At 33.4% G+C, this 16,398-nt stretch overlaps 1 protein-coding gene across 1 annotated transcript in view; it reads left to right on the top strand.

The window, feature by feature from the left end:
- LOC140436520 (vesicular glutamate transporter 2-like) overlaps positions 1-15,862 on the top strand; it is a 28,013-nt gene extending 12,151 nt beyond the window's left edge. The window contains exons 5-8 of the mRNA XM_072525405.1: positions 1,333-1,587; positions 6,240-6,516; positions 11,347-11,467; positions 15,632-15,862. Coding sequence (XP_072381506.1) covers positions 1,333-1,587; positions 6,240-6,516; positions 11,347-11,467; positions 15,632-15,805 — 827 coding nt within the window. The 3' untranslated portion in view covers positions 15,806-15,862. The remainder of the gene's footprint in view (positions 1-1,332; positions 1,588-6,239; positions 6,517-11,346; positions 11,468-15,631) is intronic.
- Positions 15,863-16,398: the final 536 nt, after the last annotated feature.

Here is a 16,398-nt window from a genome sequence, read left to right as displayed (position 1 = left end):
TACGGTTATGGATTCGTCAGTTTATCTGTTCTGTGTATGTACGTGGGCAACTGGATCAGAGTATCCCGTAGACACCATGGTCTTTATTGAGAATTTGGTCTTTTACGGATTTGACGAGATTGGTCGACTTGGAGTAAGTAGTAGTTTACAGTACTACTATTCACTACTAAAATCATACGAATAGCTTAGCAAGCATTCAGCATGCTCAGCCCCGTTTGGAGGTGTGTCACAAAGACGAAGATGCGAATGCTCCAGTCCATTGTCAAGTCTATTCTATCCTTAGGAGGGACATTGTGAAACCTGAAAAAAATAACTAGAGTGAAAGTCTTGGAACAAGATGCAAGCCTTGTCGCAAAATGCTACTCGATGGAGCATTTTCACCGAAGCTCTATTCTCCACTTAGAATTTCAAGAACTTTATTATACATATATATATATATATATATATATATATATATATATATATATATTTATATATATATATATATATATATATATATATATATATATATATATATGTAGGAATATTTCTTACTATAAGTATTTAGCATAGTTTTATTCATTAGTTACGCCACTGCAAGGAACCACTTACAATATGCTTAAGTCGCTATAAGGGTGACGGGATTCAGAGGCGAAGGGGGACAGGAGATATGTAGACGAGAACACACATTCCTGCTGAGCCGGGACACTCGATTTTTGTCGCTCGAACTGAGTATACTTAAATTATCGTGCACGCTGAAAAAGACGAAAAGACGAAACCAATTATTAACGACGGGGGTGTTCGATATTTTAATTCGCAGGTCGCAGACAATTATCCGTAATCTTGTGTATTGTAAATGTAAATAACATCGTTACAGTGTATTCTATATATAATAAAGACTTCTCGCATAGATCGCGGACTTTTAATATAACGTTACCCTCTTCAAATAATAAAAGAACTTAATTAAGACCTACATATATATATATATATATATATATATATATATATATATATATATATATATATATATATATATATATATATATATATATAAGGATATACTCACGTAAAAATGTTAATATAAACATGAATTATAAGATTTATTTCGACCAAAGATGAAATTAAATCTTGAATTTTCGTTCAAAGACTTTTGATTCACAGCAAAGTAAATTAGGTCTGTTAATATAAGTATTTTTCTATAAATGATTCAAAATTTAAAAAAATCCAAAACCTTCATCAATTAATCGTAAAAAGTGTAGTGAATTTATAAAATGTATAGTAGCAGCATTGATATAAAATGTATCTCTTATATTTTTTGTACTACAGCACCATTTAATTTAATATAATTTTTAGGGGCCATTGGACTTCTATGGTATCTAATTTGGATAATAATTATAGCAGCAACCCCTTCTAAGGACAAAAGAATAAGCCCAATAGAATGCAAATATATAGTCGATGCAATAAGTGCCGTTAAAAGTGACGAACATATTGCAGTTCCTTGGAGACGCATTCTGAGTTCAACAGCAGTATTGGCCAATGCTGTTTGTATGACTTGTGAGGGATGGGGGTTTTATACACTTCTTACATTTTTGCCACAAATGATAAAGTGTAAGTAAAAATATTTGCACATTATAACATAACATAGTGGTTTCGTTCTTGGCTTGCCAAATATATAGACATGTTTTACGTACTTTGTGAATTTATACACGGATCAACAAGTCACAAATGCACTTAAAGCTGTTCATTAGGGTGTCCCAAAAAAATGCTTTTTTTTTTGTTTAATACAAGACCTCTTAAAATTGGGGTAATTGCTCGTAAATTATCACAATGATTTAAAAAAAAATTATAACAATATATCTTTAGGGTTCTACTGAACTTTAAAGTTTTGAAAAATTGTCATTTTTATGATAATATTTCACTATACTTAATTTTGCATTCTGAACTAAATATAAAACATTATTTAATGTATAAATAATGTTTTATATTATTTATTTAAAATTTATTAAAATTAAATTACATAAATTAAAATTTATGTAATTGCCATAGATTATCACAGTATTTTTAAAAATAAAATAAAAATATATCTTAAGGGTTCTACCGATCTTCAAAGTTTGGCAAAATTGTCATTTTCGTAAAATGACAATTAAAGTATAATGGAAAGGATCCATCCAATTCAGAAATATATGCCATTGTTTCTGAAGAAGTTATTAATATTTGAACAAAAGCTTAGATTACAATTATAAGTAAGGAACGGATTATTCAGTTACTAAAATATTATTTCGAAAAGTACGTCAGTTTGAAAATACACCCCAAAAGCAAACGAAATAACAGTTTTGAAAACAAAGTGAAGTATTTTGTAGAGTCAGCTAAAAAGCTTTTTCACGTTACTGCTTGTAAATGTATTTCTATTGAATCTTGTTCATGTTTAAAACATAAAAAAGTTCCAATCAATGATAGAGACTTAATGTTGGATCAAAGAAATGACTGGAAAATGGTTATAGGCGGTGTTAATAAGAAAAAAACTGCCAGATTCATTAAACGACAGCAGATAAAAATAGAAGAGTCGGCGGGGGAAACAAAAAAGTTGGGTGCTACTCAAACGACCGATTTTATATCAGCAAATTGTGACGAAGAAGCAGTGCCTGACTCTTTCTCAACAGAGACACCGTCGACTTCCACGTTTAATAAAGATACGCCTAGTCGTGGCACGGCAAATGGAATTTTTACTTCGATGAGGGTCAAAGTTTGAATTTAGATGATGTAATTTGCGTTGGATATGATGGAACTTCAACTAATATTGTCTGGAAGGGTGGTGTGATTCAATATTTAGAGGAGTATTTGGAGAGACCGTTACAATGGTGCGTTTGTTTGCTTCATGCCAATGAGTTACCGTTTCGTCAGTTGTTCCTGACCATAGATGGTTCTACTTTGGGTCCTAGAGAATACTCCGGACCTATTGGAAAACAGTTAGTTGTTTATAAAAATAAACCCACCGTGACTTTTTCTGCTGTGAATGGTAATTTGCCTGACTTGCCAAAAAATGTGGTCAATGAATTAAGTACAGATCAAAAATATCTATATGAAATATGTCAAGCAGGTTTCTGTACTACTGAATTGGCAAACCGTCAACCTGGAAAAATGGCGCACTCCAGATGGCTTACTACTACTAATCGTCTACTTAGACTTTATGTAAGTACGCTTAATCCATCAGAAAATTTACAATTGCTTTTAAACTATGTTGTTAAAGTATATGCTCCGATGTGGTTCAGAATTAAGCAAAAAGCGTCTTTTAAGGATGGAGCGAAGCATATTTTTCAACTAATTATGTACTCTCGATTTCTACCCGAAAATCTAAGATCTGTTGTGGACACCGTTATCGAAAGAAATACCTTTTTTGCCCACCCAGAAAACTTACTTGTGAGTATGTTGTTTGATGATAGAGATCACATTAGGGAGCTGGCATGGCGAAGAATAAAAAAAGCTAGAGACACTGAAAATAGCGATAAACGCAGAATATTTAAAACACCAAAAATTAACATCTCTGCTAAAGATTACACCGGTATTATTATGTGGCACGAATGTCAGGATTGTCAGGTTACAACACCGCCGGTTCTTCGGCATATTTCTACTGGGGACCTTCACATCATGGTAAAAGATAAAAGCTTTGATATTTTTGACTTTTCCTGCCACACACAATTTGTGAAAAAATGTATTAAACTGATTACAGAGGCCTCACAGAATGTAACTGATGCTACTTCTAGAGATAGCTCTATCAGAACCAGGTTAGAGTCTCGGGCAAAAATGGCAAACTTTGGACACAAAAATAAGTTCAAATTTTAAGTTTTTGTCATAAAATATAGGATCTATTCCGTTTGTTAAGTTGTTTTGAACCTTTTTCATTAATTTTAATAATAAAATATCTTTTAAATTTAATTTCTGTATTATTTGAAGTATATAATTAGGTCTGCACAAACGTTAAATTTACAAAACTTTAAAGTCTAGTAGAGCCCTGAAGGTGACATGCTATCGTATTTATTTTACATTTTTCATAAGCTCTGGAAAATTACGCAAATTTGGATACCTCTTGCGATAGTGTAGCTTAAAAAAAATTTTTTTATGCAAAGACGGGACACCCTACTGTTCATAAAGTAGGGGCTAAAATGGGAATAAAATAAACGAAAATAACACCAAATTTTTCGTCTGCAGCGTTATAACCAAATGAAAAACTCTAAATTACTAGAGTCAGGTATAAATAATTACTAAAACCATATATTTGGGAACTATCATAATAGAAAAACTAGATCCTAATAGAAGAATAAATATTAATTTCTCTTTATAGATGAAAAAACTTTTGTTGATTTTTATTTTTTAAAATGCTGCTTTGCTCTATGACGTCCAAAATATTACAAAGATATATATGGACCAGTGACGAAAGAAATAGAAAAAATAAATATTTTTGAGCAACGGGAATTGACAGTAGGGAAATACATAGTTAGTTTGTATAATCGAAAGACTGATGCCGTTTGGATACCTCAAAAGTTGAGGGGCGGTCGACCAAGAAAGCGATGACTACAGGAAGTGGAGGAAAATTCAAAAGCGATTCAGGTCAGTCAGCAGTGAGATATTGCGAAAAAGGAGGGATTGATGGTAAAAGAGTTATATAAGTAAAGAGAAATATATTATATATACAGGGTGTCCAAAAACTTTCCTGAGAAACAAAGACTGGAAATTCTTCATATTATTTTAAGACAATTTAATCTAATTCACCTAGTCCGAAAGTGCTTCCTAAGGAAGCTAAAGCTGTTTGAAGATGACCCCTTGTAATTAGTTTTTTTAAATACCCCCAAAACGCTTTTATTTAGAAAACCGAAAACTGGTATGATTGATTATTCATCCTGCAGAGTTGAATCAATTCCATTAATTGCGAATTTTCCGCTCATTGGCGTCCGTTTTGGGTAGGTCAACGAATATTTTAACCCATAACTTTTTTATCTTTAACATTTAAGCATTCGTGATCCTAGATCATTAAATTTTCAGGTATTCTTTTCTAAAAAACAATTTATTGAAATAAACTAACATAAAATTATGTTCTACAAAATCCAAAATAACGAGATAATAAAAAAATATAATATTTTGTTAGACCTCCTCCTAAACGAATTAAACTTCTTGACATCTCTATTAGGTATGCTCTCAATTAATGCATTAAAAAAATTTTGATCTAAAGTTGTCTATATGTGTTTCAAAGCGACCGTGTTGTCGTGTTATAGCGACCCAGATATATATTCTATGCAGTTCATATCTGGTGACCGGGCTGGCCACTCCATCTGTCAATAAAGTGATGCAATCTTTCGTTCACGGCAAAACTTTCTCTGATTACACCTGCAAATGGTACAATAATTGGTTCTACAACCATATCTCTATATCCCTGAGCCGCCATCGTATCATTTGTCACAACCACTAAGTCGGTGCAGTCATCAAAACAAATACCAACTCAAACGCAAATAAAGTCTCTGCAAAAGAAGTTGTGGCACACTGTAATCTTGATTATATCTCTCTCCTCGTTCCATCCAAACCAAAATACGACCATCAGAATTATTTATACGACATCTAAACTCATCTGTAAATGTAAATAAAAAGTTTGTCATTCGTTGATTGTTCAGTTGCGGTGTTCTTCAGTCCATAGTCTTCTCAATCCGTGATATACTCTGGTTAGTATTGGATGAGATTAACATCTTCTTGCACTTAAGCCTTAGCTTAAAAGTTTTGCCTACATCATATCTGAGGTAGTCTTTTAGAATGTTGTTTAAGAGATAAATGTTTTTGTTCGGGAAATATTGCCTTTATTTTCTCTTGATTAAAGGATTTTGTCGATGTCAGCGACACCTTTGATGTAAAGAAGAAAAAGCTTTCACATGATGAAGGTCTGAGTCTTTGGCTTATTCCAGTGATACATGTGGATAGTCCTATTGATGTGATTTTCGCGATAACCATTTTGGATGGGGGTTCTTTTAAGGTAGAGAGCTGAGCAGGTTTACTGGCATCATTGTAAAGGCATATTGGCCTGAAGACAAAAGTATTAATGACTAAATTAATTTATGAAGGCGGATGATGAGACTTGGCATGAAATTAACGATTGGAATGGGTGGGTTTTCGGTAAAGAAAGTGAACAAAAATGGGATTTGGTTTTCTTTATGGGAACATTGAGGGGGAACTTGGGAATATGTAGTATTAGATTCATTTTACCTAATTTATTTTTGTAGCACTCTTAGGCTTCGATCTAAATCAAGTAGGCTTTTTGGCCGCACTTCCCTACTTAGTTATGTCTATAATGGTGCAAGCAGGTGGTTACTTAGCAGATTTCTTATTGAAACGGAAGTATCTAAATACTACTCAAGTAAGAAAATTGTTAATAATAACTGGTTTCTCCGCACAAGCCATATTTTTACTTCTGGCTGGATACTGGATATCAACTGTCGGCACATCAGTTTGTCTTGTTTTTGCCGTGGGATTGAGTGGATTGGCTATAAGTGGAATGGGGTAAGTAATATAACGCATTTATTTATTATTTTTATATAGATTTTTATGGAAAAAGTTTTTAAGTTGTATAACGGACTAGCCTCGTCGCGTAAATGGACTCCTCCAATGGTGTTTATTATAAAAACAGATGTTGCTGTATAGGCATGTTGTTACATCTGGAGCCTTTTTATTTAGGTTGGACGGAAGATACGAAATATATAATAAATTGAATTACATCGTTAATTTCTCCTAAGTTTACTACAAGCACAGGTTCACTCTAAACAAAAGATTACATACTTATTTGATACTTAATCTCCGTATTTAACACAAACTTTTGCTTAACTATGTTTAAGTATGACTGATTATGATTAACCAAGAGTAACCTCATTATCTTGTCTGCCTGACTTCAAATAGAATTAGTCAATGACTAATCATGATTCTACAAAGTTACTAGCGTACAAAGTTTACGCAAGGTGGCAAGGTTGTGTTCAGAGTAAAGACTTCTGATATATGTTTTAAATAACATATTTATTGTTTATGTGATAAATTGCTACTGTTCTGTTTTTAATTTGACTTAATATTTTGGTTAATAAAAATTTAAGCGAAAATTCTTAAGTTAACGACTTTTGGTATTTTGCTGATATCTCAATATAATTATACCACAGGTCTACTCGTTCTGTGTCTGCGAACCACGAACAAAAATTATTGATTGTTAATTCAAAAATTAGGAATAAAAGATCATTTGTGGACTTGGTCGTAACACATGGAAGTGAAGATATATATTACATTCAAAGAAATACCACAATATCAAGATAGGACAGCATTGCCAGTGAGGCAATTAGAGTTAGATTAAATGTCACAGACACGTTAATGGAGAGAATAGAAAAGAAAGGTATTTGTGTTTTGGATTTTTTTTGTGGATGAAAGAAAAATCATAGCCCAGCTGCAAATTTAAAGAGCAACTGTACGACTGTCCTGGAGTGGAAATATCAACAAGCTAATGGTGCTGTTATTTCCACATATCCTCCATTTTTCTCAATGTTACACACAACTTTAAAATATGCCGCAGAGCAATTTCTTGTCCTAGAATAAGAATAAATAGTCAAAATTTAGACTAGTTAGTCAACATGGAGCCGTACGTCTATACCTTAATGGACATAGGAACATAGAATTTCGGGTTATGATTTTTGTTATGTGTGGAGTTGTCTGTCTCCCATCGGACGCGTCCCCAGGTGGTGGATAGGGGAACGCCCTAACCGGTTCTAGGACCGGCGGGTAGGTGGGAAATAAAATACCACCCGTGAACCAAAACAGACTAAGGTATGGTAACCCCAACAGAAGAGTCCCTGGCCCTCCAGGTTGGAGGTTGGGCGTAGGGCTAACAACTCTACCCCGTAAAAAAAACTATCGTTACGAGATCTACAGCTAAAGAAACCGGACGGAACTTACGACGACGACCAATGCAACGAAACAAGGACAAAGATTTAAAAATTTACACGTGGAATGTGCGGACACTTTATGAACCTGGAAATCTTAAAAAATTAATAGACATACTAACTCAATATAAAGCACACATTACTGCTGTGCAAGAAGTAAGATGGACTGGCTAAGGAATTATCCAAAAGAGACAATGCGATATATATTACAGCTGTCACAAGAATAATCACGAATTCGGGACCGTATTCATTGTTAACAAAAAAGTAAAACATCTTATTATGGACTTCAAACCAATAAGTCCAAGAATATGTTACCTAAGAGTAAGAGGTAAGTTTTTTAACATCAGTCTCATAAATGTACATGCCCCAACCGAAGACAAAGAAGAGGATGTCAAAGATCAATTCTATGAGGAAGTAGAGACCATCTACGATAGATGTCCCAGAAACGACATCAAGATCATAATTGGAGATCTTAATGCAAAAATAGGGAAAGAAAATATATATATAGTCCATACATCGGAAAATGAAGTGCTCATGACGTCACCAACGACAATGGAAATAGAATAATAGGATTTGCAGCATCCAAGGGCATGGTCGTTGGAAGTACCTTTTTCCCCCATAAGAATATCCATAAAGTAACATGGACGTCGCCTGATGGTACAACCAAAAATCAAATAGATCACATCCTAATAGAAACCAGGCACTTCTCTAATCTAATGGATGTACGTACTTATCGTGGAGCTAATGTAGATTCAGACCACTTCTTAGTAGGCGCAAAAATAAGAGCAAGAATCTCAAATGCAAAAAAAGAAAAGGGCAAGAAAAGTACTCGCTACAATTTAAAACTCTTGAAAGAGCCCCGTGCACTAGAAAGGTATCAAAATTACCTTGAACATGAAAGCACAACAGATGAGAATTTAACAGCTAGCGAGCAATGGGATATATGTAGAAGAACAATTAAGGAAGCGGAAAACAACGTCCTAGGACCAGAAGAATCCACTTGACGCAACAGTTGGTTCGACGATGAATATGAAGATATCACTAAAAGAAAAAATTATGCATATAAACTTATGCAACAAAGAAGAACACGGGATAAGGAGCAAATGTACAAAGATCTTAGGAAGGAGGAAAAACGCATACATCGAAGGAAAAAGCGGACCTTCGAAAACCAGATTATGCAAGAGCTTCAATCATTAAAGGGGCAAAGTTCTATAATATCCTAAATAAGACAAGAAAAGAATTTAAACCACGGCTGACGATGTGTAGAGACAAAAATGGACATATAGTCAGTACCGCTGACGCAGTACAAAGCAGATGGGTTGAGCACTTCAAAGAACTACTTGGTACCGAAGTGGAAAATGATGCGTCACCCCAAAAACCAAGAAATAACACTCACGTAGAACCTCCTTCAATATTTGAAGTGAAAGACGCAATCACACGACTCAAAAATAACAAGTCCCCAGGAGTGGATTGTATCCCCGCAGAGCTCATCAAACATGGAGGTAACAGCATTATGTACCAAATTCACAACATAATAGTCAAGGTCTGGGAAGAAGAACAAATGCCAGAGGAATGGTGCACTGGAATCATATGTCCACTGCACAAAAAGGGAGATTTGTTGGAATGTAAAAATTATAGGGGTATAACTCTTCTGAATACAATGTACAAAATATTCTCCAACACCCTGTACAGCCGTTTAAGTACGTACGTGGAAGAAATCCTTGGTGAGTATTAAAGCGGTTTTAGGCCAGGTAGGTCAACAATTGACCAGATTTTTGTGCTACGTCAAATCTTAGAAAAAACCAATGAATTTAATATTGACACGTTCCATCTCTTTGTGGACTTTAAGTCAGCGTATGATAGCGTCCTAAGAGATAAATTATACGAAGCCATGAATGAACTTAACATTCCCCATACATTAATAAGGCTCGTAAAAACAACTATGAGTAAAGTGATCTGCAGAGTGCAAATACAAGGCGAAATGTCACAAGCGTTTGAAACATATGCAGGGTTAAGGCAGGGAGACGCGCTGGCGTGCCTTCTCTTTAATATAGCGTTAGAAAAGACTATAAGAGATGCCGAGTTACACAATAGGGGAACAATCTTTAATAAATCAACGCAGATTATGGCTTACGCTGACGATCTGGATTTGATCGCACGTACTACACGAGGACTTAAAGAGATGACTTCCACCTTCTTGACAGCCGCACAAAATATGGGCCTTAAAATAAACGAGGAAAAAACCAAAATGTTAGCATCTATTCCAAATAACAGAGATAGAGCTAGAAACGCCGAAGAAAACTTCAGTATAGACCAATATAATTTTGAGGTAGTAAACAAGTTTACATATTTGGGTTCTCTCATAACAAACGATAATGACACATCTGAAGAAGTAAAACGGAGGGTACTGCTAGCAAACAAATGTTATTTTGGACTAAGCAAGCAGCTAAAAAACAGAAATTTAAGCCAGAAAACCAAACTAATAATATATAAAATACTCATCCTACCAGTGCTGACATATGGGTCAGAAACATGGACCATCTCCAAAACAGACGCAAATCTTCTGCTCGTCTTCGAAAGGAAGATACTAAGAAGAATAATGGGCGCATTCTGTGAGAATGGTATTTGGAGAAGGCGATATAATTTCGAATTGTACGAGAAGTATAAAAAAGTAGTAAATGGTAGAGATGTAATATCCTTCATAAAAATAGGTAGGCTTAGATGGGCTGGACATGTGTCAAGAGCAATTGAAAATTACCCACCCAGACGAACTCTATTATCGGTCCCAGTGGGTAATAGGAGTAGAGGCAGACCACGACTGAGATGGAGGGACGGTGTGGACGAGGACGCAAGGAAAATCGGCGCGGCAAATTGGCAACGGTTGGCGATGAACAGAAACGACTGGCGAAATAGACTGGGGAAGGTCAAGGCTCAACTAGAGCTGTAGCACCACTGATGATGATGATGATGATGATTTTTGTTATGAAGTTTGGGGTACAGTACAAAATACTTGAAAAATATACTTAATAGTCCAGTAAATTCCCCTGATATTCCAGAGAATCTATAATCCTAGAAAAAATATAAGATATGCTGTAAAAAGCATGTTTAAGAAAACCACCTGCGACTATTTAAATGCTGACATTTCCAGCTCAACAAACATGAAACGACATAAAATATCAATTGCTTAAGTGTTTAAATTTATCTAAACATGTTAATTTGTTAAATATAAATCTTTATATTTATTTTTTTTTAATATCTAAATACCAATAAAATGTTTAATTAAACTTTAATTTAAATTTCCACTTTTTAAATAAAAGAGAGGGGCAAGTATAATGGCGATGTGTATAGCTTTTGACTGATTTGCAGGGTTTATTGTAGTATTAATTTGGATTGATTTTTTAACAAATATTTTTAGGGTAGTCCCTATTGATATTGCCCCTAAGTTTGCCAGTGTCATCTACGGAATAGGCACTACGGTTTCTACTTTACCAGGAATAATATCCCCCATTTTAACGGGATACTTAGTGACAGACTCAGTAAGTATTAATTTAATATTTTTATGTATATTAGATGCAATTTTATTATGAACGGTCATAAATGTAAGGTTGTTTAAAAGTTTATGTAAGGTTATGCTCGTCTTGCTCTAGGCAATGCACATCCAGGGATAAATATCTGTTTACTACTATTGACAACTGGGTGATACTGAATGATCACCTTTTTCATTTGTTTATCTTTTTCCTGTAATAGAGTGGGAGGAAGTGTTACATACATTTAAGGTTAGATTAGACTTTTCTCGTTTAAGAGTAGCTTCCAAACATTCTCACATTAGGTTTATGAGTAATGCTACCTTTGGTTAGGATCAAGGATTTTAAGGACGTACATTTTTATATATTAGGATATTTTCAGTATTTTCTGAATTTATTTTTAAAATTTTTTTTTAGAGATCTCTTTTATACAATTTGATAAATTTATTAATTATTTTTATAACTTTTTCAGAGGGTTTGTGTAGAATACGACGTAAAGATATTGGGCTCTCTATTCCTGCCTTTAATAGTTCTAAATACAGATCCATATTTTTGTGTTTGTTTATGGGACATTCAAAGAAGATTTGGATCACAGTTTCAATGGTTCCATATTTACATATCGGTGTTACTGTTTTACCTATTTTGTAGAGATAGCGAGGGGTTTTACAATATCCACTACGTAAACTATTAACATTTGTTATAGTATTCCTGCCCATATACCCACATTTGGCGTAGCATGGTTTTATGGGGAAATCATACTGCAATTTACAATAGTTTGGATCCTTATCTTTAATTTGAGAATGCCATTTATTGTAGAATTGTGTTATTTTTTTGTAACACAAAAGATATCTGCTCATTTCCTCCCAATATTCGTCAACCTATCTGCTACCTCATTACCTTTAATCCCCTGATGTCCATTAACCCATTCTATTCCTATTGAGAATCCCATATTATTAGCTTTTACTAATAGTTTTTTGGTTATTATGGTTACATAATCCATTTAATCCCATTTGAGACTAGAAATTTTGGATAAAGCACTTTTTAAAACCACAAAGTTAAGTGCTTTCATGATCTCCTTCTCAATGTACACAGAGAGAGCTTTATATATAGCTATTATTTCAGTTGTACAGATTTGGGTGTAATTATGGAGTCTTGATGAAAATTTAAAATGAATGCATGGTATATAAATTCCAAATCCCGATTGGTTAGTGTGTGGGTCGATATCCATCGAGGATCCGTCGAGAATCCATCTGTATATATATATATATATATATATATATATATATATATATATATATATATATATATATATATATATATAGGTATGATTACTATATATTCCAACATATTTTGCTAAAAACATTCTATTAGATTCAAGAAATTTTATATATTTTATTCTATATATTTTGCATATGCTAGGCTTTTAATTGTAATACGATATAAAAGAATTTTTCTTTCTACTTCATATATGGGATTAGTAGTAGTCTGGTATAGCTTTATTCTTCCAAAATTGGTTATTTGCATTTATAGCTTCATTTATCTTATTTAAACTTCTAATTACTATGTTTTTTTTTCAGACATTTTTTTCAATATGTATTTATGAGCCATTCTCTTCTAACATTTAGTGTGGATACTGAACATTCCGCTTGCAATATTAAAATTGCTGTAGTACGTAGACAATCTGTTGTAATCCTTAAGGTCACATTTTGTACTTGTTCTAACTTTATCAGCACGCTTTTACTGCAAGGGTTTAAAATATTGGCTATAATCTAAACGATATCTTACTATCCCTTTGTATAAACTTAAAAAAATGTTTGGGTCAGCTCCCCATTTTCTACCACAAATTGCTCTCGTAACATTAATTCCTTTGTTTGCTTTAGCTATGATATTATTTATCTGAATTGTCATAATTAAGTTATATCATAGATGGAACCCCAGATATTTTATTTCATTTTCCTATGGGATTTCCATGTTTTGGTAGGCTTTACATAAGATGGGGGAAGTTATAAGTTTTTAATATATATATATATATATATATATATATATATATATATATATATATATATATATATATATATATATATATATATATATATATATATATATATATATATATATATATATATATATATATATATATATATATCATCATCATTGGTGCCCTCGACCTTCCCAAGTCCATTACGCCAGTCAGTTCTATCCATTGCCAACTGTTGCCAGTTTGCTGCGCCTAATTGTCTACCATCCTCATCTACACCATCCCTCCATCTGAGTTTTGGTCTACCCCTACTTCTACTTCCCACAGGTTGTATCTGTGAAATATATGTTTATATCTGTGATATATCTCGTAGTTGTACCTCCTTCTCCAAACACCATTCACAGATGCCACCAAATATTCTTCTCAAGATCCTTCGTTCAAATATAAGCAGGAGATTTTCATCTGCCTTGGAAATAGTCCATGTCTCCGACCCATATGTCAACACTGGTTGTATAAGGGTTTTGTATATGGTTATTTTTGTTTTTTGGCTTAAATTTCTGCTTCTCATATGTCTACTCAGTCCAAAATAGCATTTTTTTGCTAGGATTATTCTTCGCTTGATTTTTTCCGTCATGACGTTCTCCTTGGTGATCAGGGAGCCTAAGTATGTGAATTATGCGTTTCAAATGCCTGTGATTGTTCGCCCTGTATTTCAACTTTGCAAACAACTTTAGTTGTTACAAAAATCTTATCAGTTTATCGGGGATGTGGAATTCATCCATGGCTTCATACAATTTATTTCTTAGGACACTATCATAGGCCGATTTAAAATCTACGAAAAGATGGTATGTGTCGACATTGAATTCATTGGTTTTTTCCAGTATTTGCCTTAGCACAAAGATCTGGTCTGTTGTTGATTGACCAGGCCTAAAACCACTTTGATATTCGCCAAGAATACCAGAATTGGAAACGGCTATTCGTCTCAATAAATTTTTTGATGCAAACAAACTATCTTCTTCTTATTTATATGTATACATGACTCTGTCTGTTTTTCAATGTGCCTTCACCTCCAGTAAGTTGTCGTTTCATTGTTTTCGTGGTTTTCCTACTGATCGTCTTCCTATTGGGAAACCGTCTCTTGCCGAGTTTACTACTCTATTGGTTGTCATTCGGCTTGTATAATCGTTTTATTCTACTCTTCTATTTCTTACCCAGTTCTTGATATTCTATATCTTGCATCTACGTTGTATATCTGTACTTCTAGCTCTGTCCCATAGTGTCTTACCATCACTTTTTCTAAGTGTTTTCATCTCTGCTGTTTCTAACATTCTTTTTGTTCTTGCTGTATCAGGTCGTATGTTGTATACCGCGTATGTCATTATTGGTCTGATGACCATTTGTAAATTCTGCCTCTCATTTTTTTCCCGATATTTTTATTTCTCCATATTGTTTCATTCAGGTAGCTTTCAGCTCTGTCTCTATTCACTTGATTTTCCACTTTAGTTTCGAGCTTTCCGTAGCTAGATAATGTGATTCCTGGATATTTAAACTCCATCACTTGTTCTATTATTTGACCTTCCAACTCTAATTTACATCTTAGTAAATTTGCTATTGTAACCAGGCATTTTGTCTTTTTTGGGAAAATTAACATGTTAAATTTTCTGGCGGTTATATTAAATTGGTGCAGCATACGTTGTAAATCGTCGTCACTTTGAGAGAGTAGTATTACGTCGTCTGCATAGCAGATTATTTTAAGTTATTTAATTAAACATGTACAACAACATGTATGTACAATTAAATTTGAACCTATCTAATAATTAAAAATTTACTAGATTGCTAAATTAATCTCTACCTCGTGTTCAAAATTTTCTCTGTTATCTGGAGAGCTCGGTCTCCGGATTTGACGCCAATATTTTTTCTTGTTGGGTTACCTACAGAAAAGGATGCATCTTCAAAGGCCATTTACAAATGTTGCTCATTTGTTTGTATTACTCCAGCTATGGTTAGACGGATAATGAAAAACTTTCATAGATAATAAAACAATTATCCGTATTAAAAGAGAAGGCGGATATGTTGAATGGTTGGTGAATTGAGAGAGCTAATAATGTTGCTTAATGATTACATCAAAATAAATTATTATGGTATTACTAATACTCAATGATAATCGATGAGGTATACATATATATTCTTTGTTTTAGACCAACATTTTGCAATGGAGGATAGTGTTTTATATAGCATCTGGCATATACGTATTTGGGATAATTACATCTTTTATATTCACCTCTGGTGTAAGACAATCATGGGCTGACAAGGAAGAGGTGATAGTGAATGGCAACCATAATCAATCTTTTGAGCCTACTGAATCGTATTAGATATTACAGTGTTATTTTATTTATAACATAACCAATAAACTTTGTCTATTACTTTTATCTAGTATAATTTTTTACACACATTTTATATTTTTTGTGTCTTAAAACAAAAAGGATAATAGGTGTATATAGGCATATCTATAACATAAAAAGAATATAAATAACAATTACACTTTAAATATAGTACCTACAGTTAATAAAAATATAAAAGATACAAATTAATATGCATAAACACACGAATAAACAACAACTACCTAACTATTGGTGCTCTTAATATGGTCAATGAATTTGCTTTTAAACATTTGTACAGATGAGTACTACAAAGAACAAAAATTTTGAATGAGGCGGTTAATCACAGGTTGCCAAAATTTTCCCAAACACGTAGAAATTATACAAAGTACTTCACGTGATTTGTCATCCATCAATCAAGCAAATGGTTATAACTTAAAGCTCCAGAATGAATATTTATTTATTTTTAATAAAATAATGCCTTACTTTAAAATTATTTTTCATCAATTGCAAAAAGTATGCACTAATTCTGTTAAAATGAAAAAAGATTTGGCGAATTTTGAAGCAGAAATTCAAGGTATAAGGGA

This window comes from Diabrotica undecimpunctata, chromosome 3 (genome assembly GCF_040954645.1).
Source record: "Diabrotica undecimpunctata isolate CICGRU chromosome 3, icDiaUnde3, whole genome shotgun sequence".
Classification (NCBI taxonomy): Eukaryota; Metazoa; Arthropoda; class Insecta; order Coleoptera; family Chrysomelidae; genus Diabrotica; species Diabrotica undecimpunctata.
This window is presented reverse-complemented; position numbering and strand designations above follow the sequence as displayed.